At 31.2% G+C, this 24323-nt stretch overlaps 2 protein-coding genes across 2 annotated transcripts; both read left to right on the top strand.

Annotated features, from left to right (window-relative positions):
* Positions 1-790: 790 nt before the first annotated feature.
* Positions 791-4373, top strand: LOC111713911 (uncharacterized). Its single transcript, XM_023488902.1, has 4 exons — positions 791-925; positions 1172-1251; positions 3077-3134; positions 3653-4373. Exons 1-4 carry the CDS (start codon positions 896-898, stop codon positions 4340-4342), a joined length of 858 nt encoding a protein of 285 aa, XP_023344670.1. The 5' UTR covers positions 791-895; the 3' UTR covers positions 4343-4373.
* A 10307-nt stretch (positions 4374-14680) lies between these two features.
* On the top strand, positions 14681-16735 carry LOC111713864 (uncharacterized). Its single transcript, XM_023488829.1, has 2 exons — positions 14681-14781; positions 15395-16735. The coding sequence occupies exons 1-2, from the start codon at positions 14701-14703 to the stop codon at positions 16706-16708; spliced, it is 1395 nt and encodes a 464-aa protein (XP_023344597.1). The 5' UTR covers positions 14681-14700; the 3' UTR covers positions 16709-16735.
* Positions 16736-24323: the final 7588 nt, after the last annotated feature.

Consider the following 24323-nt stretch of genomic DNA (forward strand, 5'->3'; position numbering starts at 1 on the left):
CGACCTTTACTATCCTTACCACCCATCTTCTGAAGGGTGCACATTTCATAGTCGAAAAAAAGGCATTCATTTTATACGTTCACTAAAGATTGTCGATGGAAAACGAACAGCCGATCAGAAACCAGAGAATTTCGCTCTTAGTCTTAACCATTGAGAGAACAGAGAAATTGCAGATGTTCAAAAGCAAAATTTAAAAAATTAAAAATGCCCATTGTAAATATCAAGATCAAGGGATATGGTTTAGACTTGTATAGAGAAATGAGCCAATCTATCGCCTTCTGGGTATCTGTTGCAGAAAACATTTTTAAAAGATTTTATACCAACTTTGTTAAAAAAATGTCTGACAGACAGAAGAAAAACTAAATCCAAAAAAAGCCTGTGAGTTCATGGTTGCATGAGCCATTCATAATGTCTTTTTTTAAATAGTATTTTAATTACTGTTTCTCTATAAAATTAATTTGCGAATTTTATGATACATAAACAATGGAGTATACCGTGAGAATTTGACAATTTTAAAAGTAGAAAATTGACGATATCTTCCATATTATTGACTGAAAAATCTCTAAGAAAATGAGTTATATATATTTCAATATTGCTAACTACCTTGAAGAGTTATGTCAGCATGTATGCCTTGTGAATACAATACCTATTGTTTATCAGGTGTTAGGACTCTAGCAGTAAACTACCTGTATACAAAAATATGACATAGTCAAACATATTAACAATTTTTTCGATTGCTTTTAAAACCATATTAAACTTAATTTGATAGTAATAAGTTGATATAAACTATATCTTAAAAATAGAAAATTTTACCACTCCCACCTATTTCTCCTCTATGAATGAACATTGATGATTCACTCAAGGACTTCAGAGTTTCAACACTACAGTGAGTAGAATGGATGTGCCTTACTACAAACAGTATTATGTAAGTTAAATAAAGAAATGTACTTAAAAAGTCTGTAGACGTAATTTCAAGTAACCCTTTCTTTTAGATTCAAAAGAATATTAGAAAATATAATTATAATTATATATTAGAATATTTTGTTTTATCAAAATCACAAAACATTTTTAAGAAAACGATTTTTTAAATGTCCCTTACATTTTGTTAATAATTTGGAACTACATATTTAAAATTTTTTGTTCAGAGTTCTTTTAGTAGTGTGTAATTCAGGAGAATACTGTGCGAGGAGTCATCAGTAGCGCTGTGCTTGCATCCTTCTTTATAATTATCTGCATCATTAATAGATTTAGGTCAAATATAATTATCTGCATCATTAATAGATTCAGGTCAAATACAATTATCTGCATCATTAATAGATTCAGGTCAAATATAATTATCTGCATCATTAATAGATTCAGGTCAAATATAATTATCTGTATTATTAATAGATTCAGGTCAAATATAATTATCTGTATTATTAATAGATTCAGGTCAAATATAATAATCTTTAGTATTAATAGATTTAGGTCAAATATAATTATGGCTGTATTATTAATAGATTCATGTCAAATATAATTATCTGTATAATTAACAGATTCGGGTCAAATATAATTATCTGTATTATTTATAGATTCAAGTCAAATATAATTATCTGTATCATTAATTGATTCAGGTCAGATATAATTGTCTGTATTATTAATAGATTCAGGTCAAATAAAATTATCTGTATTATTAATAGATTCAGGTCAAATATAATTGTCTTTAGTATTAATATATTCAGTTTGAATACAATTATAGCTGTATAATTAATAGATTCAGGTCAAATATAATTATCTGTATTATTAATATATTCAGGTCAAATATAATTGTCTTTAGTATTAATAGTTTCAGTTTGAATACAATTATAGCTGCATAATTAATAGGTTCATGTCAAATACAATTATCTTCAGTATTAATAGATTCGGGTCAAATATAATTATCTGTATTATTACTAGATTCAGGTCAAATATAATTATCTGTATTATTAATAGATTAAGGTCAAATATAATTATCTGTATTATTAATAGATTCAGGTCAAATATGATTATCTGTTTTATTAATAGATTCAGGTCAAATACAATTATCTGTATTATTAATAGATTCAGGTAAAATATAATTGTCTATAGTATTAACAGATTCAGTTTGAATACAATTATAGCTGTATAATTAATAGATTCAGGTCAAATATAATTATCTGTATTATTAATAGATTCAGGTCAAATATAATTATCTGTATTATTAATAGATTCAGGTCAAATATAATTATCTGTATCATTAATTGATTCAGGTCAGATATAATTATCTGTATTATTAATAGATTCAGGTCAAATATAATTATCTGTATTATTAAAAGATTCAGGTCAAATAAAATTATCTGTATCATTAAGAGATTCAGGTCAAATATAATTATCTATATTATTAATAGATTCAGGTCAAATATAATTGTCTTTAGTATTAATAGATTCAGTTTGAATACAATTATAGCTGTATAATTATAGATTCAAGTCAAATATAATTATCTGTATTATTAATAGATTCAGGTCAAATATAATTGTCTTTAGTATTAATATATTCAGTTTGAATACAATTATAGCTGTATAATTAATAGATTTAGGTCAAACTCTGAAAAATTTGATTTCTACTATTCCTGTTTTCTTTTATTCATCCTACTTTATACTTTTCTTTTTTATTTATTTTTTATTTTCCGAGAATACCTTAATAACTGTTCAAATTCTAGTTTCACTGAGTCTGCAAATTGGAAATAAAGTGATTAAATATTGTACTTCAATATTCTATTAAAATTACATCCAACTTATTTCTTAAAAGGAATGTATCCGATGTATATGTAAAGTGACCTTCCAATTAAAGAATGCCATGTTCGATTCCCATTCACCAACCAAAATTCCGGTTTAAAAAATAGAATGTTAAAATCCAACATCTTTCAGAAATATTTCAATATATCAATACTAAGGCCTTGACCTTCTCTTCTGTACAATTTTTATTTTAAGAAAATTTTATCGATGTAAAAAATCCTTCTTATAGCTTTACATTACAAATTACAATTCTCCTTGAAAACTGTTAACAATCCCTTTACAGATGGAAGGAGGAAGATAATGAATCTGTTTATGAATATGATCTCCCGGGCTCTAGTAAGGTAATTATCCTAGATTAATGGTAATACTCACTATATTTCATAGTCTCTACCAATACATACCTGGTCTATAGTAAAGGATCTAATTTATTGCCTCAAACTCTAATTTTCTCTTTACTTTATATAATTTTCTAACTTCATGCTGTACAGTGTATAGTGTATATATCTTTGATTATTTTTAACTTTGACTTTTTGATCTAGTGGCGTCTATTACTTAGAATATATCTAAGGTCTACAAAAAAAAGGTATATCATTTGAGGTCCTACAAAAAATTCTGATCCGATCGGTTTAAGGACGAGAAAATTTTATGTTTGAGGAGAGTAATTAGTTAATTTAATTAAATATAATCAAATTAATTAATTAAGGAGAGTAATTAGTTAATTAATTAAAAATAGAACTTAAGGTGTAATTTAGAGTCATTTAAGACAACAACAACTGTTCCTTTGCATATTGTTTAAATTATGTCCTGCTAAAAAAAGAAAAAAAATACTTTGCATATACAGTCTGCTCTTTAATTTTAGGCCTTGGACCGACGGGTTGAGATTGAATCTGTTTCTCAAATCATCCTTCTTAATCAGTCAAACTCTGATTATAACTTAAACAAGGAGAAAACTGCTGAATCGACACCAGCTAAAACAGCTGAATCCAAATTGTACAAAACAGCTGAATCGGAACCAGCTAAAACAGCTGAATCCAGATCGGAGGAAACAGAAGAATCGACACGTGATATAACAGATCAACCAATATCCCAGAAAACAGCTGAATTAGACAAGCACCTAATGCACAGCGCTGAATCGAAAACAGAGTCAACTTCTGAATCAGAATATGAGCTAAAATCAGCACCTGAATCCATCTCAATTCTCGGAGAAAAAACTACAATTTTCACCAACCAAGGAGCAAACTATCAAATTCATTCTGAATTTGAGGGAAGCACTAGATTTGAAGAGTTGAGAATATTAGCTCCGCCCCCTACTCCTGCTAATGAATTAGACTTTCACTTTGGATACGATTCACATTCGGTTCCCGCCACTATTCACGAACATAAACATTTACCATGTTTAATTCATGAATATGAACCTACAAAATGTTCGATTCATGAACATGAACCAACACTCTACAGTTCCATTCATGAACATGAACCTACCCCCTCATATTTTAACCATGAGTTGGCAGCAAATAAAAGCAAAGTAAATCATGGTTTTGAAATTTAATCTACAATAAACTAAAATATATTCTTTCATGTTTCTGAAAATTAATTTATCAAATTCCTATTTTAAAAAATAGGTAATGAATGATATGTTAAAAATTAAACTGTTCAAATAAAGTATTTTTATATTCTTTTTAACCTGAAGCCACTTTAGAACAAAAATCGAGTTAGTTTTAGCGATAAAATATTTAAAAAAAATAATATTATTATCGTAAAATATTTGTAAAAGTTCTCAGATAGGAAATTTCATAAGTTTATATACTGTATAAATTTTCTCTATAGGAGACTTCAGAACATTTTTCGTGGATATTTCATAGAAGATTTTAATTAATAGAATATTTCATAGACAGGACAGTTCTTAATGTATAACTTTACATTTAATGAAATTTTCATGTGTTAATTGTCTATTATTTATTCTCAAATTAATACTTTGAATTTTTTTATCCTAACCCTTTTAAAAATGAAACAACTTTATTTGTAATTACATACATTTAAGCAAAAAATGAAACAAGTTTTATAAGAAAACGAAACAATGATATATTCTATTATTACGCTAATGAAGGTTTAAAGGGTGCACGCGTTATTGTAAAATAAAGGGTGGCTTGAAATTACGTCTTCCAGTCTCTTTAAGTTGAAACATAAATTCTAGCCTATTCCATTAAGTTTCTCTTCTGCCAAGACATATCTAATATATGCACTGAAATAACTTTAATTTGAGTCACATGGGAATTTGGAGGCATTTATTTCAGATGGAAAATTGTTTGACAACCATGGTACAATCGTTTTGTATTCCGTTTCCTGGACTTTAAAGGTGGTTCACAAAAGTGGTTTTCTGATTTTTTTACAGATATAATTTTAAACAGACACCCGAACAGAGATTACAACTTTATATATATATATATAGATGCCCAAGCGTTAACTAAGAATATCCTATTTTTACTATTGAAAAACGGTTGGAAATTTATTATACTTTCACTCTCTTTTATCATCTGATTTTGCAGCTGCATTTTTCCAATCATATATCTTTATAATAAAGCTCTTCGTTCATATTTGTATATTTGTATGTATCTTCTTAAAATAAGTCTAGAACATATTCTATTGTTTATTAAGATTGGTTATTGCTGGACACTGTGTTTCATCGTGACATTCTTCTTTCAGCAGTCCGGCTCAAGTTTTATTCTATAAACTGAACTTTTATATATCATACTTAAACATAACAAAAACATAATAGTAAAATTAAAAGCATTAAAGAACGATTTTTTAAAACTAAAACTTTTGAACATAGTATTGTCGGACAAATAAAACTGTGGAGCAGGATCGAATATTACTTTTTTGAAATATTATGTAAATATTATGTAAATATTATGTAAATATTATGTAAATATTATGTAAATATTATGTAAATTTTATGTTGCATAAAAACAAATATTAACTTATTAAGTTAAATTGGGTTGTATACACTGTACAATTGCTGTATCTCTCGTTGGACCATTTTAATTCAATACACTGAGTATTACCTGTCGTCTTTCTATTGACCAGTCTTTCTGTATGATTCTTATAAATGCGTAAAAAGAAAAAAGGTCCAAGAATAAATAAACATATTCCTCTTGGGAAATAAAAGTATGTTATAGGATTTTAAAACAAGCATAATGAAACTAAAAATATTCTAAAGAATTTTATGTGTAACATAACACCTTTATTTTTAATAGCTTGTTATAGCAACAACACGCGGCCTAGAATTGGTACTAACCTAACCAAACCCACAGATAGGAAGTAACATTGTATATGTGAATGAGGCTAAGAAAGTTAAACACAGAGAGACACATGAGCTGGATGAGCAGGATCTGATGGAGTATATTAACAAATACATGCAGATTATTTAAAAAATCTTTTTAGATGCTGCGGTTTTCAGCTACAAAACCACTCGGGGCTATGCCCAAAGTGGTTGCCCGCGCGAGCATAAAACATTGCACTATGCTAAGCAAACGTGCCGGTCAACCCAATTTTTTTCTCGTTCTGTCTATTCTAAACTTTCTCGTTCTGTCTATTCTAAACTATCTCATTCTGCCTATTCTAAACTATCTCGTTCTGTCTCTTCTAAACTATCTCGTACTGTCTATTATAAACTATCTCGTTCTGCCAATTCTAAAATGTGCTGAAACTTGACTGAAACTTATCAATTTTGGTCAATTTGCGTAAAAATATAATTTTTTGTTTACAAATTTACGTTTTGAGCAATAATTCCGGTTTTGCGTAAAGGGGATGGTGGAGTTGGCACATTTGATGTAGGGGGGGACACAATCCCCTTTCGCAAAAAAAACGTACTGCGCTTCTGACGCAAAAGATGCGCAAAACATATGGTAATTTCAATGAAACCCTACCTCCAGTATATTAGGAGATCTCAGAAAGACCAAAAATCTCAAAAATCATGAAATTTATATTTTTCACTCTGTCGAAAATTGTTCAAAAATAATTTTTTTGTTGAAAATGAATCTTATTTAGTTGGACTCTATCGGAAAAAAGATTATGGTATTAAAAACACACAAATAAGGAAAAATACCTAACATGCAAACATTTACCTAATTTTTAATGTTATAAAAGCTTTATATGATCCAAAATGTGAAAGATAGATTTAATAGTCACAAGTCACATTTGCAGAGAAACCACGATAAAAGTAAAATAAGTTTTTAAAATTCAAAACGTTTATATCTAATTCATACTTGACCTGCAACATTTCTCGGAAAATCATTTTGCAGAAAAAAATATTATAACATCGAATTCATAAAAACACAGGTTTTGTCCACAGCTTCCTAATAAAATTTACCAGGCTATTGCAAATTATCTGTTACAGCGCGTTACAGAATTAAATGTCAAGAATGGAAAGAAAACAAATGCGAATCAGCAAGTTAAACCCAAAGGCCCAGGCGTCACAAAACTTCCAAGATGACCCGGTCTTGAGAATTGATATATAATTTTTTTAAATGTCTGGTTTCTCTGTTTTTTTAATGCATCTTGTTCTTTCCATGGACCAGTTGGAACTTTTATACAAAGTTATATAAAGTATATAAAGTATTAAGTTTATACGTGACTAGATTGCAAGCTGGGACTTTAGATCACAATCTGAAAACAATATTTTTTCAGTTTTAAGTTTTTACAACTCCCATTCCCATAGGGTTGCAGAACTCAGCGCGGATGAAATCATATTTACTACTGGAAAGCCTACAATTTTCTGTTTTCAATAATTCGAATATTAATCGATAAATTTTAAAACTTCTAGAAAGTAAATTTTAATATTCCTCAAATGTAAAAACAGCTTCTCATTCCCAAAGTGTGGTGGCATACATCTTTTAATTCCAATATATGGCAGTGGCACACAGCTTCCCTTTCCAATAGGGCAGGGGCATACAACTCCCCATTCCCATAGGGTGGTGGCACACAGCTTTCGATTCCCATTGTATGGCAAAGGCACACAGCTTCCCAGTCCCTTAGAACACGGTAATACCACTCCCCATTCCCAAAGGGTGGCATGGCATACAGCTTCTTATTTCCATAGTGTGTTGGCATATATCTTTATATTCCCATAGGGTCGTGGCAAACAGCTTCCCATTCCCATAGTGTGTTGGCAAACATCTTTATTCCCATATATTGCAGGGGCACACAGCTTCCCTTTCCCATAGGGCAGGGGCATACAACTCCCCATTCCCATAGGGTGGTGGCATACAGCTTCTCATTCCCATAGTGTGGTGGCATACCTTTTTTATATTCGTATATTTTGCAAAGGCACACAGCTTCCCATTCCCATAAGGTGGTGGCACACAGCTTCCCATTCCCATATGGTGGTGGCATACAGCTAGCTCCCCATTCCAATTGGACAGGGGCATACAGATTCCTATTCCCATAAGGGCGAAACTTTAAAATCGATAGACTTTAGCATATATCTATCAATTTCTTTATAAATTCATACTATATAAATATTCTTAACGAAATCAGCTGATTAAACCAAATACTGTTTGTCCCACAGGAGTGATTCAATTACATTTAATATTATGATTTACAAGGAGGAATATAAATAGTGATTACCAACATTTTCTAGAATTTCATCAAAAACCTAAATTGCGTTTTATACGTTCTTTTATCAATATATTTTAATCAGAAAAAAATAACTGGACAAAAATAAAAATTATGATGTAATTTAAATTGATAAACGTGAGACCACAGAGGAAGTTTTAGACCGTATGAAAAGACCAAATTTATTAACTAACATAAGAGAAATTCCATACATTTTTGTTATTTTCAATGCAGTTTTTATAGAAATAGTAAACTGGAAAACATATAAAATGTTGAATCAGCGGGAAATACACTTTAATTTGACGTAATATATGATATATTTGGTTGATCAAAGATAATGATTTGAAGACTTCGTACCATGCAGTGGTTCCCATAAAACTTTGGAATAAGAAGATGACTTTGAAGCAACTTTTATGTTATGTTTTAACTAACCAAAAAATAAATTTGGTCTGTTCTTTGGGAAGGAAGGGAAGGCCGAAGGGAAAGGTTCAAACTGGATAAAATTTACTTTTATTAAAAGAAAATTTTCTCTAAGTTGCATTGATACAAAAATGTAAATACTTTGAAACCAATTTATTTTCTGCTTGCACTAAATCAGATATAAGTCCCTTAATAATGGTAGGTATGACGTCCATAGTCCCTTAGTGATGGTTTATGACGTCTACAGTTCCTTTAATGATGATAAATAATGTCAACAGTCCCTTTAAATGGTGGGTATGACGTCAACAGTCCCTTTAAATGGTGGGTATGAAGTCAACAGTCCCTTTAATGGGGGTATGACGTCAACAGTCCCTTTAATGGTGGATATGACGTCAACAGTCCCTTTAATAGTGGTATGAAGTCAACAGTCCCTTTAATGGGGATATGACTTCAACAGTCCCTTTAATGGTGGTATGAAGTCAACAGTCCCTTTAATGGTGGATATGACGTCAACAGTCCCTTTAATTGTGGGTATGACGTCAACAGTCCCTTTAATGTTGGATATGAAGTCCATAGTTTCTTAGTGATGGTTTATGAAGTCAACAGTTCCTTTAATGATGTTAAATAATGTCAACAGTTCTTTTAATGGCGTTGTATTACGTATACAGTTCCTTTAATGGTGGGTATGACGTCAACAGTCCCTTTAATGATGTTGTATGACATCAACAAGGAGTATGGACGTCATACCTACCATTAAAGGGACTGTAGACGTCATAAACCATCACTAAGGGAATGTTGACGTCATAAACCATTACTAAGGGACTGTTGACGTCATAAACCATCACTAAGGGACTGTAGACGTCATTTCATCTAAAAAGCTTTGAACTATCAAGCTTTAATGAATAATCATGATTTTCTCTTTTTTTAAATTTTTATTATTTTTAAATGAGCGTTTTCTTCCGATGAAGAAAAATAGAGCAAATTGACCAAATTTAGCACTTTCAATTGCTAGACCAACGACACATATTATTTTATCAGATGAAAGGTGTGAATCCGGCATGCCCCTATCTTTTTTAAGTAGTGCGTCACCTAAGAATAAAACGACGGTAACAGATTATTGTGTAATCAGAGCTTGAAAGTTTGTGTAGAAAACTCATAATTCCGAACACTTTATCTTGATATCCACTGTGGATACTTTCGATTTTAAGGATCTTACTGCTTTTCTTTTCAAATTCCTTCAGAGTACAATTTTACCACAACATCGAATAAAGATTAAAATAATCTGCAGATTAACAAAGATTAGCGTCAAGCATTGAAATCTATATCCACATTCCAAGAGTTCCCAGCTGAGTAAATAAAGATAGATTTTTTAAAGTTTATTTTCTGCTCTCGGTATATTATGCATTTACAATAAATATGAGGATAATATATGTATTAAGATAAATTGTGTAGCAGTCCACAGTAGGCTGAAACAATCATTAATATTAATATCAGCAAACCCATATTATTATTGGTGTTAGGTATTTTCACACAGCCATTTTTTCAAGCGGCAAGGCAACTGAGTCTAGAACATTTTGCGGCAAGGACAGACTTGGGAAGTTGCCGCTTGGGAAATAGTTCATTTGGATAGTTGCCGCTTGGAATTATACCCTTGGGAAGTTGCCGCTTTGGAAAATGCCTTTGGGGAAGTACCTTGCACCTTATTATTTATTACTAGATTCTTGGACTGTAAGACCAAACAGTCGACATACCCTACTATATAGAATATTTCCTCTTGTTATGTAAACTTTTTGATTTATTTTTCATACTAGCTGAAGTGCCGGGCGTTGACCGTGGAATTTTAAAAACTCTTTTGGAAAATAATAATTCTAATCTTTTAGCCTATTTTACACCCATTAATTGGTTTACTAAAAAATTCAGCCAATTTGGTCCAGCATAACATAGATTTAGATCTATAGCAGCTAGATCATAGTTTGAAATATAAAAGGTCTGCGAAATCAGGTTGCAAAGATATAAGGATAAGAAGAAAAGTGTTTTTTAGTTTTTTGTTCAAAATGTATGAAAGGATACTTATAAATCCTTGCAAAGATGGCTCAAATGAAGGGCAGTCCGGCTCAAGTTTTATTCTATAAACTGAACTACAAGTAAACTCTTATCTGCCGGAGAAAAGACCTCCCCTGTCACACTAAAAATAAATATTTCTTAAATTTTTTAAAATAAGGCAATTTTATAGATTGCAAAATTGACTGGGGTCTCTTGGTATTGTGACTTATTTACTGTAAGTAATGAAATCCTAAAAGTAAACAATTTAAAACATTTACGAGAAGAAAACAATTATTATTTCTTTAATAAAAGAGGATTTAAACAAAGAGAATAAATTACAAACAATTTATTTTGTTACAGCAAGGCCAGACTAGAGTCAAAATTTTATACCAAGAAACGTGTTACCTTGCAGTTGGCTCCCCATAGGTTGCATTTGCACACAAAGCCAGAGCAGCAAAACTAAAACAAGTTTCAAATATAAGCTGAATCTAAATAAAAAATTTAAATATTTTTAAAGCTTGAAGACTTAAATCCTATCCAGCTTTTACAAAATGTATATACAGTGAAACCCTTAATCACAAATACATCGGAAGAATTTATCAAATGTCGTTTTAAAGATTTCCATATAATCATTTAATTAAAAAACTAAATATCTGCAACATTCCACTATCAGAAAGTGAAGAATACGGCATTTGATGAATTCTTTCGATGTATTCGTTATTAAGGGTTTCACTGTAGTTTATATTTAATTTACAATACCGGCCTGTACTACTAATTACTTGTACAGCGGGTTCAGATCATTCAATGATTGGCCAAAAAATGTTTTATTCAGACCTGAGGAGCCGCGGAGCAGGACATTGAATACGGGATGCACAGAGATCCACGCCTAGATATTTAATTAATCAATCAATCAATTAATATTCAATGAACTGATCAATTATCCGTCAATTGATCAAAAAATCAATCAATAAATTAAAAAATCAATCCATTTTTTCAAAACGAAGTAAAATTAATAAATTATCGTTTAATGATCAATTATGTTAACACATTGCTATTTCATTATGTTAATCAATGCATCTATCAAATCAACCAATGAATCAATAAATCGAGTAGTCAGTCGATCATCTTTCAGTCAACCCAAAAAAAAATGGAATCATAAAATCCGAATCCATTCAAAAACTCAATGTTTTGCCATTACAGAATAAGTAAGTAATGAGTAATAAATCAATTTTGTAACATTTCTAAAAAAAAATTATATTTAGCATTAAGATATAAAATTGAATTAAATTTTATTATGGTCTTTTACTGAAATGTGATTTAAATTAAATTGGCAGTTTAAGATAATATATTAAGACTTCAGCACTGCATAGGACAGAAGAATATGTCTATATCAGAGGCGTGTACACAGGGCTGATCTTCCTCCCCCCTGAACAAGTTCCTGTGTACGCCCCTGAATTCTTAACAATCTCTTATTTCTAGCTTTGTTTATTAATTTATCTCTACTTATAAATAATATGGATTTTGAAAAATGTAATGAATCAAATGTAATAAATATATCATGTAATTGATATTTTTGTAAGGTTTCTTTCTTAAAGTTAAATACTTCAATAAATATTTGTTGAAGCAGTTCCAGATGTTCATAAACATTCTTAAAAGAACTGTTTTCAAGTCACCCTCATTGACTGCAGTATTGGATTTGAACTGAAAGAAATGAACATTTAAAGGGATTGTTCGCAAAAATGAAAGGGGCCGATACAGGTTACGGCGAAAAATAAGCGCTTTTGATCGCTACTAATCTTATTTTTATCTGTTGCGTTTATAAGGAGAAAAGTGTTAAACACGACTCATGCTGAAGAACGTAGCATCCATGAAATTCAGAAAGTTGCAACATTCAACTCAGATCGTAAACAAATCAATTTAATTCTAAACAAATTATTCAGATATTACAAACAATAGTCATCGATTATTTTTCGACGCATTCGTATTTGGTTTTCGAACATTCCTGGAAAATATAAACATGTCGTTTTCATTATCAACAATCCTCGAAACAGAAATTATTTTGAAAAGTAACTCTCGGATCATAAAAATAAAAAATATTATGAAATTTGATCTATACACGAATGCGTCGAAAATCTCTCGTTGATTATTGGTTGTAATATCTTCGAACGATTTGTTTGGAATTAAATAGATTTTTTATAACGATCCGATTTGAATGCTGTACGGACTAAAAATTCCGATAAGAGTATTGAATTTCTGTAATTCCCATTGAATTAGAAATGCTTATATTTTACATAAAACACAGCTTGCATTAAAAATTTTTAATAATTAAAAATCATATAAAAATTAAATACAAAATTATAATCATAGAGGTCCTGAAAAATACGTCTAAAGTCCCTTTACAGCTTCAATTCATGTATTCTTGTTTAAGGTAAACTTTATGTCATATTGCAGGAATTTTAGATATTTCAAAATTTAGACATTTTCTACTATCGGATAATTTATGGGTAAAGTTTAAGATTTAACAAAGTGATAAAATATTATGCCTCGACAAATATGATGAAATATTTTGCCACAACAAACATAATGAAATATTTTGCCACAACAAACATAATGAAATATTATGCCACAACAAACATAATGAAATATTTTGCCACAACAAACATAATGAAATATTTTGCCACAACAAACATAATGAAATATTTTGCCACAACAAACATAATGAAATATTTTGCCACAACAAACATAATGAAATATTTTGCCACAACAAACATAATGAAATATTTTGCCACAACAAACATAATGAAATATTTTGCCACAACAAACATAATAGAAACAATCTGCGACATTTTTATTAAAATTAAACTTTCTCCAAAATGAAATGTTAATGTATATATTTTTTCCAAAATATTAACATCGATTTATATTATAAAGAAAAAATATTTGTGTAAATCTTCATCAAATCTTACGAAGTGAAATATTAAAAATGTATTTACTAACTTTATTTCCCGCAATCTTTTAAATTAAAATTATTAATATGAAAATTTTAGATATAAAACAACTATTTAAAAAAAGGACTAGGCTTTTAGGGTGATGTCCCACAAAAAATTTGGGCCCGATCGGTTCAGCCGTTTTGACGTTTATTGGATACAAACAAACAAACAGACAAACAGATAGACAAGCCAAAGGAATTGAGTCTTTGCAACAAATCCCAATTTTCTAATACCAATATATCTACAACCAAAATATGTAGACCTTTGATATTTCAAACTTTGATTGTTTGATATAACAGAAGTCATAGTTTGAAATATCTAAGGTCTACAACATTGGGTTGTTAAAATATAGGGATTTAAAAATCAGAGTTTGTGACAAAGACTCATTTCCTTTAATCAAATAGTTGAGTTAAAAACAATTTACCGTAAAAACAAACAAATAAATCAAACTTAAATCTTAGTAATATTGAATTATAATTTTATAGATATTTCTTATCTATTGAAAAGAAAAACATAAAACGAGAATAATAATTGTTATCAAAGAACTATTTATATAATATTTTACATAATCAACAAACTTAAAACCAATGTTTTTGACAGAACAATATTTTTTGGATTAAGTTCATAATTATGACTATTGCATAAAGATATAAAATAGCATAAAGATATAAAATTGCATAAAGCTATAAAATGCGTATAAATTTTGTGCATTGTAGAATAGTTATATAATTTACTCTAGTATGATGTTTTTTTAAGGTATGTACACAATAAATCCAGGCTATCAAACTTCTATATAAACAGCAGATAATAATAATATAAAGTAGTTGAACGACAATAAGGAATGAAGCTTCTTGTCTTATCAGTATATTTAACTGTCACTCTAGGCCTTCATGAAGGTTCCTTTATCCCTCCGTATCAAGAGGTATATAGCACTTTTTTTTAATTTGGAAATTTGAAATTTGAAAAATTTGCCACAAACTCAAATTTTCTAATCCATTTATCTTTGCAAACCAATTTTGTATACCTTAGATATTTCAAAATATGAATTCAGTTAGATCAAATAATCTAAGTTTAAAATATTAAAGGCTTACCCCATCAGATTGCACAGATATAGAGATTAGAAAATTAGAGTTCATGGCAAAGACTCAATTTCTTTCTTACAATAAGAATTACATCATTGTTTGCATCTGCAAAAAGAATCAGAAGTTTTATCAAAGTTGCTTCAATCTCAGTTGTCAATGGTTTATTTTCTGTTTGATGTAAATCTATGGTTCAAAATTATAAAGATTGTTCTAAAAACCTGAATATATTATTTTTTGGACAACATATGAACAATCTGATTCTGCATGAATGAAAACTGAATGAAAACTAATCATTCTTTATGAATTACTATTCTTTCAGATGATATTTTGTTTTTAACAATTTGTGAATATCAAGATTTTATTTGTGCAAAAATTAGTGTAAAATAACTTATCATTCCTAAAAAGCTTCTCTATGTTTAATTAAAGTCATAAATATAAATTTTTATGTTTTAGGGTGAACCATTGGCTATGTCAGTTGTAGCTCTGGATCCTCCAGACTTTCGAGGAGCAGAGGTTTACAGGATAGAGTTTGATCTTCTCATCAAGAGTGGGGAAGTTGAAGCTGGTATGATCCATAGATCTTTGGCAGATTTTGAAAAGTTCAACGACATTCTTCACTCAAGGTTTTTCACCTTTGGAAATGTAAATGATGTTGTCTTCCCTGAAAATCCAGATAAAGATTCATTAAATGACTACCTACAAGCTGCTATTGCTCACGAAAAGGTGTTTAAATCAACTGAGCTTCAGGATTTCTTGGGAATTAACTGGTCAGGATTTGATTTAAAGTTTATGGAGTCTCTCCCTGAGTTTATGAAAATTGTCATCCCTCAACTTTACAGAGCTCCTGAATTTGCTCCTGAACCCCCAATTTTCTCATGCGAAGAAGATTCTATTACAGCACCTGAAACCCCATTTGAGGTTTACACTTATTTGCAGGCATTCAGAGCAAGAGGAAACTTAGAAGAGTATTTAAATTTTTTCAACACATTTGTAAGTACTTATCCTTCATTTGCTGGATTAGAAGATGATTCAGATGTTCAGCCTACTGGAGTGTCTGTTGACATCCCTTCCCATTTCAACCAGACATATGTACACTTTTTGCCTGGTGGATACCTTAATGGACACACTGTCAGGATCTCATATTTGGGACGTTCAAAGTTCAATTTTCTCCATGAGGACCTATTGACTGAATGGCTCATCAAGCTGCATGGAGATAAGAAACCCAAGAGAATTTTAGATATTGGAACTGGACCGGGGTTTTCAGCATTTGTTCTAGCTAAAATCTTTCCTGATGCAGAGGTTGTTGCTGTTGATCTTGCTGCTCCGTACATCAGAATGGCAAGACAATGGCAGTCATTGAGAAATGTGAGTAACATTGAATTTTATCATGCCAATGCTGAAGACCTTTCCTGGCTGGAATCTGAGTCTTTTGACTTTATCAACTATGCCTATGTACTCCATGAAATGCCAGCAGAGAACGCTCTTCGGATTATTTCAGAAATGTACAGGCTCACAGCTCCTGGGGGAACCATGAATGGATTTGAAGTTCCTTATCCTGATAACGTTGTTGAGAGATTTGCTCTTGTAGAGTTCAATACCTGGGGACATGTCTGGGATGCCCCTGGAGAAAAAGGACCTGAACCTTATATGATGGAGTATGAATTTGGTACAATGATCACACAAGCACTGGATGCTGTTGGATTTAAAGATTTAGAAATTGTTGAGTATTCTTACTTTGAAAGTGTTTTCATTGCAACAAAGAATTAGATAAAAAATGGATACAAAGTTGGTAAATGAGGTTTCCTTCAGATAATTAACAATTACAAATATTCTAGTGCATGCCATTGTATCAATGTAAAATTAGGTATTTAATAAGTTTGAAAGAGCTATATTTGTGAACTATATTTTTCCCCATGTGGTAGAATTTAAATAATTAAAATACTAAAATTTCATAAATACTTATTTTTATTTTTATCTCACAAAAGAAAATTTATTATACATGCCAACTTGTTTAGAGCTAAAACCTAAAGAGGGTCTAAATTTGTTAACCATTGAAACTTTGATTTAATTGTATTAAAATTAGAAAATCAACATTGGAGACTTACAAATTTTCTGTAAGGGCCTTTGATGAAAATATAAGTGTCTTCAATACAGGGGTATTTCAAAGGGCAATATGAGGTTTTTTCCCCAAAGTGGCAACTTCGCAAGGGTATTTTGCCAAGTGGCACTTCCCAAACATGCAATTTCCCAAACGGCAATTACCCAAAGGTTAGTTTAGGTCCTCTGAGGCGCCACAGACTGCCATGGGGGGCTGCGGCTAGGATGGGCTAGGGGGCCGAGTACCGTGGTTAGCATAGTTGGGGGGAAGCACTGTGGCTAGGACAGACTTGGGAAGCTGCCGCTTGGGAATTTGCACATTTGGGAAGTTTATACTTGGAAAAAATCCTTTGGGAAAGTACCTAACATCATCTTGAAATCTCCAAAGAAATGTGGCACTTAACTAAAATCTGGGGGGTCACCAATAATACTGGGGATTTCTAGGAGCAATCTTCAGATCTCTAATGAACAAGTGGTCTTTGACTAAAATATGGGGGTCTTTGATGAAAAAAAGGGGGTCTTTAAACAAAACTTATGTAGGGTCTTTAATGAAAAAAAATTTGGGTCTCTGATGGAAATCCAGGGGTCTCCATTGAAATTTGAAGGGGTAGATCTCCTCTACAAATTTTGGGGTCTCCTATGAATATTTGGGTGCAGATCCAATAAAATTGCAGGGGGTCTCTGGTGAAAAGATTTCTCGATATGATGATGATTTCTTTTGAGACTATAATGTTGAGGGTGTAAAGTGTATGGTTTATTGTACAGAGGAGACAAGTGAACAATTTTAAGGTTAGTAGGTAGCTAAGAAACATTTTAAATATCAAACAACATATAAAAAGTCCTTAAATATGGATTAAAATTCATGCATATGTCACATGAGAGCCCGATGGGGCCGAGAAGGGGATACAGGTATATGAATAAACATTAGCCAATAAAAACTAGGATTATTTTTTTATATTCATTATTAAATTCTGTTGAAGCCTACAAGTATTTAAATATACATGACTTAACATTTCTAGACTATTTAGATAATTTGCCAATATTAGGTAAAAGAGATAAGAAAACGTTATACAACTCAAGAATATCTACGTTTAGCCTTTTTATTAGACAAATTAGTGTTGCGTACTCTATAATTCTATAAAATTATTAAACTCTAATATTGATGGGGGGGGTACCCCCCTGCCTATGATTTTGTAAGATGGTTTAGTTTTTTTCTGTGCATAACTTTATATCGTTTGTCAAAGACACATATTTGTACCACAAATTTACTTAGAAATATAAAAAAATAATAATAATTCCTACTTTTGAGCTGGTTGCATCATTTCCCTCATAAACTCATTGTACAGCTCATAGTCCCTTTCAGACCCTAAAAATGCATTATATTAGTCACTTATACTCTAAACATAAGATATATTAGTCCCTTTCTGACCCTAAACATAAGTTAGATAAGTATCTCTCAGACCCTATACATGAGTTAGCTTTCAGACTCTAAACATGAGATAGATTAGTCCCTTTCAAACCTTAACATGAGATAGATTAGTTCCTTTCAAACCTTAAACACGAGTTAGATTATTCCCTTTCAAACCTTAAACATGAGATAGATTATTCCATTTCAAACCTTAAACATGAGTTAGATTATTCCCTTTCAAACCTTAAACATGAAATATATTATTCCCTTTCAAACCAGTAAACATGAGTTAGATTATTCCCTTTCAGACCCTAAACAGGAGTTAGATTATTCCCTTTCAGACCCTAAGCATGAGTTAGATTATTCCCTTTCAAACCTTAACATGAGTTGGATTATTCCCTTGCAAACCTGAACATGAGTTAGATTATTCCCTTTCAAACCTAAACATGAGTTAGATTATTCACTTTCAAACCTAAACATGAGTTAGATTATTCCCTTTCAAACCTTGAACATGAGATAGATTACTCCCTTTCAAACCTAAAGATGAGTTGGATTATTCCCTTTCAGACCCCAAACATGAATTAGATTGTCCCCTTTCAGACCCTAAACATGAGTTAGATTAGTTCCTTAAAGACCCTAAATATGAGTTAGATTATTCCCTTTCAAACCTTAACATGAGATAGAAATTAGTTCCTTTCAGACCCTAAACATGAGTTAGATTATTCCCTATCAGACCTTAACATGAGTTAGACTATTCCCTTTCAAACCTTAACATGAGTTGGATTATTCCCTTTTAAACCTAAACATGAATTAGATTATTCCCTTTCAAACCTGAACATGAGTTAGATTATTCCCTTTCAAACCTTAACATCAGTTAGATTATTCCCTTTCAAACCTTAACAGGAGTTGATTATTCCCTTTCAAACCTTAACATGAGATAGATTATTCCCTTTCAAACCTAAACATGAGTTAGATTATTCCCTTTCAAACCTTAACGTCAGTTAGATTATTCCCTTTCAAACCTTAACAGGAGTTGATTATTCCCTTTCAAACCTTAACATGAGTTAGATTATTCCCTTTCAAACCTAAACATGAGTTAGATTATTCCCTTTCAAACCTTAAACATGAGTTAGATTATTCCCTTTCAGACCCCAAACATGAGTTAGATTATTCCCTTTCAGACCAGTTGCCTGATTGACTTCAGAGAGTAAGGACCTATCTTAAATGGGTCCCAGCCTTGTATCAGCCATGTATACCTATCAGGGAATAAATTACTTCTTAAATCTCCTGAGAACCCAGATAACACAAAACCAGAAAGGAAGGTTTTAATCTATGTTTATATCTTGCTTCCCCTGTAGTATACTAGATGCACAACTAAACATAGCACTTTCCCTACTGTAAGCACAATGATACTGGTTTTTACTCAACTGGCTGTGAGGAATGGACTGAGGACTGGACTGCTAAAATAGATTCCCCTCAAGAGGGCTTTACAGGGCTTACAACTCCTCATTTTGCATAAGGGGAGCAGTTATGAGTTTCCTTATAATTCCCCTAACTGGGAAATAGTATAAAATGAAGGAACACAGGAAACAATTCCCTATACCCTTCTTCTTACAAATCTCCTAATCTCTCTCCTCTACCTTTTCCACAACTCAGATGTTACAAGGACTATTTGGAAAGGTCTTAAAGTGCAAAAAAGAGCTAAACAAGAAAAAAGAAGAAAATAAAGAAAAGTAAAAAAAGAAAATCGAACAGGAAAAGGAAAACATGGAAGGGAATCTCTAGTGTCAAGCTGTACACTGTCATATTTTCCAACAGCAAATGTAGAAAACATTGGGAAAGGGAAGGATACATCCACCCCCCCCCCTTCTAAAATTTTTCTACCCTAGGTAGAAACCTCTTCGAACAGTGTATTTAATTGCTGCTGAGACTGCACCAAACATTAGAGATGTTGAGTCAAGACATTCCTAGATCAGAAAAAATATTAAAAACCGCAAACACATCTAAAATCTACTCCTGACAAACAGTACCCTTATATTATACTTATATTGATATTTCTGGCGCCAAGATATAAAAAAAAAGAATAGTATGAATGATAAATATGTGTCAAAATGCATTTTTCCCTTGTCTACAAGGGATTAGAATGCTTAGATCTAAAAGAGAAGAACAGAAAACAGATGTATGACCAGATAAAAAAATATTCAATCCAGAGTTCAGAAAAAAAAATCAGATGCAAGAGTTTACAGAGTTCATAAGAAAAGAAAGCAAGATGGCTCAGAAAAAAAGCAAGATCATTTAAAAATAATTCTTACTTGTAACACAGCAAACTACAAGGACATCCAACAAAATTCTTTCTTTTTATTTTCAAAATTAGCTGAAGTATGATTGAAGGGGACCAACAAGAAAAAAATGAAGAACAAGAAATGTAGAAATCTCAAAATATTTCCATCTGATATCATATAAATATTTAAAATATTGTAAAATTTAAATAAAAAGAATTTTTAAAGTTAAAAATTTCCTTTAAGACCCTAAACATGAGTTAGATTATTCCCTTTCAAACCTTGAACATGAGATAGATTATTCCCTTTCAAACCTAAACATGAGTTAGATTATTCCCTTTCAAACCTTATACATGAGTTAGATTATTCCCTTTCAGACCCTAAACATGAGTTAGATTATTCTCTTTCAGACCCTAAACATGAGTTTGATTATTCCCATTCAAACCTTAACATGAGTTAGATTATTCCCTTTCAAACCTAAACATGAGTTAGATTATTCCCTTTCAAACCTAAACATGCGCTAGATTATTCCCTTTCAAACCTTAACATGAGATAGAAATTAGTTCCTTTCAGACCCTAAACATGAGTTAGATTATTACCTTTCAAACTTTAACATGAGTTAGATTATTCCCTTTCAAACCTAAACATGAGTTAGATTATTCCCTTTCAAACCTTAAACATGAGTTAGATTATTCCCTTTCAGACCCTAAACATGAGTTAGATTATTCCCTTTCAGACCGTAAACATGAGTTAGATTATTCCCTTTCAAACATTAACATGAGTTAAGTTATTCCCTTTCAAACCTAAACATGAGTTAGATTATTCCCTTTCAAATCTAAACATGAGTTAGATTATTCCCTTTCAAACCTAAACATGAGTTCTTATTCCCTTTCAAACCTTAACATGAGATAGAAATTAGTTCTTTTCAGACCCTAAACATGAGTATAAAATAGTCTTTTTTTGTGTGATTACCTTCTGCAGGATCAATTGAAGCCTGGTAGGAGAGATGTGTGATTACCTTCTGCAGGATCAATTGAAACCTGGTAAGAAAGAGAGGCTAAGAGAAGAGAATGTGTGATTACCTTCTGCAGGATCAATTGAAGCCTGGTAAGAAAGGGTAATTAAAAGAAGAGAGTGTTTGATTACCTTCTGCAGGATCAATTGAAGCCTGGTAGGAGAGGGTGATTGAGAGAAGTAGAAATGCTGCTGCAAGTACTTTGACCATGATTTTGAACTTCTTTTAATCTAACAAAATATTTTTTAGAAACCATTGACAAACTACATGAAGACACATTTATGTTCTTTAATAAATTTTGCGGCATTTAATCGTCAACCTTATTTGTTAACCCTTTATTGTTATTTTAAAATGTAAAATTTTTTTTTCAAATTTCATTTTTTTAAGAAAACCAAAACTGTCTTAGCTCTGAACCAAATTCTTTATATCTTCCAAAGAGATGGGGGGGGGGGGTTACCTCTTGGGCTGAGAGGTTGTAGAGGAATGACGGAGGTTTAACTGAGGTCTACATGGAGACCGGAGAATTGTGACGAAGAGTTTTTGTAGAGACCGGAGAACAGTCCTTGTATTTCCAGAGGAAATATTTGGAAATCTATGACGTTGTTACAAGGGAGGGGGAGTAGGATATAGAACGGCATAAATTCATATATTAAAGACTAATTTGAAAGAGTATCTTCTCTTCTGCTAAACCCCTTTAACTTTGAAATCGATAACAAACAAAAATGTAGCCATTTTTAAGAAAAATAATTCAAATATTAATTAAAATAACAAACAGTTGTGTTTCAAAATAAAACCAACAGTGGCTTCCGTTAATTTTAAACTTAAAATTGCAAAAAAATTTACAGAAAAATTTTTGTGTGCTAATGTTTTTTTAATGTTATCTGCCCAGCATTCTCTTGTTTAAACTTAGGTTGTTTACAGAAGTTAAACTACACCACCATGTGCATTGTGCAAGCCATTTCTCTCTGGTTTATTCGTTTTAGGTAAAGGTTTAGGCCATTTGCAAAAATACTCTACTACATTCGTCTGTCTTGTAAGAAAACTTGTCCGTTTGCCTTTGCAAAGGCAAATTTTCATAAAAATCCTAAAAATAAGGTTAAAAGCTCTAGCTTCAACTCAAAAAAGGAAAAAATTTTTTGCAAAAATTAGATGATGGACTCTGAAAAAAGCGAGGTCAAAAAATATAAAAATAATTTCGGAGCAAATGTTATAACTAAAATAAAAAATCTAAATTTAAAACTTATTAAGTAAAAAATAGCGTTTAAAATAGCTTGATATCTTAATTAACAAAAATGTTATTGGTAATTGAAGCATGCAAGGTTGGAGTGAAAATTGCCTTGAGGCAGGAACTTTAGAATGACCCAAAAGGAACAAAATAAAATCGTTGAAAATCATAAGCATTTTACGGACCAGTCAGTAAACCTGTGTTATTTGAGGTCAAAACTTTTGTTTTAAAGGCCCTTCAGCTACTTCAAAATAAATTAAATAATCCCATTGAATGCCACAAGATTATAGGGCAACTACTTAATCCTCAGATTAACAATTATCAAATAATGTTGAGCTCCCAGCTCACAGCTAAAACTGCCATGGATTTAATCTAGTTGATATCCAACAGGAATTAATTTTATCCCTAAGAAGACACAAGATTCAGATAACTGCTTAATTTTTGGGATTTCCACCATAAAATGTTTGAGCTCAGAGGTCATTTGGTTCCACCATAGCACTGTTCCCAACAGATGTTGTTCAGGTTTTATTTCTCGCATGCTTTCCACAATCCATTAGGACAACTTCACAGAATATTAAACATACACCATAGAAACTTAAACTTAAAAGGAATGTTCTTGAAAAATTATCCTGTTATCATAATATGTTAAAAAATTGTTAAACAAAAAATTTTTTTTACTGCTATAACTTTTTTTCGAACAAAAAACCGATTTGTTTGTTAAAAATATTGAATTAGAAGTTAGCATAAACAATAAACATAAAACAAGCTTTTAGGATGTGTAAAGTTTTAAGCTTCAGAGTTGGCCACTAGGAAGAAAAAGAGAAGAATTAATCTAAGTTAGAAATGTTAAGAACAAGTTTGGAATATTAATTTGTTTATTTTGCTGTCTAATCTCCTTTAATTTTATGGGTAAATCATCAATTGCAACTAGGGTTGTTAATCGTTTTTTGTTTCGTTTTTAAAAACGATTGTTTCGTTTTCAGAAAAAAAAGATCGTTTTTAAAAATGACCCACTCGTTTTGAACTTTTAGAAAATGAATAGCGATTGTTTTTGAAAACGATCGTTTTGCTTAAAACGATTTGCGACCGTTTTTTATACGATTTTTTTTAAAAAAGCGATCGCTTTTGAAAAAAAATATTGACAATTATGTTAACGATCGTTGACGAAGGGTCGTTGTTAACGATCGTTAACAAAGGGTTGTCGTTAACGATCGTTAACGAAGGGTTGTAGTTAACGATCGTTAACGAAACAACGATCTTTACCAAAACATTCGTTTTTGGAAAAATATTACATGCAACTTTATTGAATGTCGTCTTACATGAAGTTTAACAGTTGTGGGGGAGTTAAAACTCCTTGA

This window comes from Eurytemora carolleeae, unplaced genomic scaffold (assembly GCF_000591075.1).
Source record: "Eurytemora carolleeae unplaced genomic scaffold, Eaff_2.0 scaffold3, whole genome shotgun sequence".
NCBI lineage: Eukaryota > Metazoa > Arthropoda > Copepoda > Calanoida > Temoridae > Eurytemora > Eurytemora carolleeae.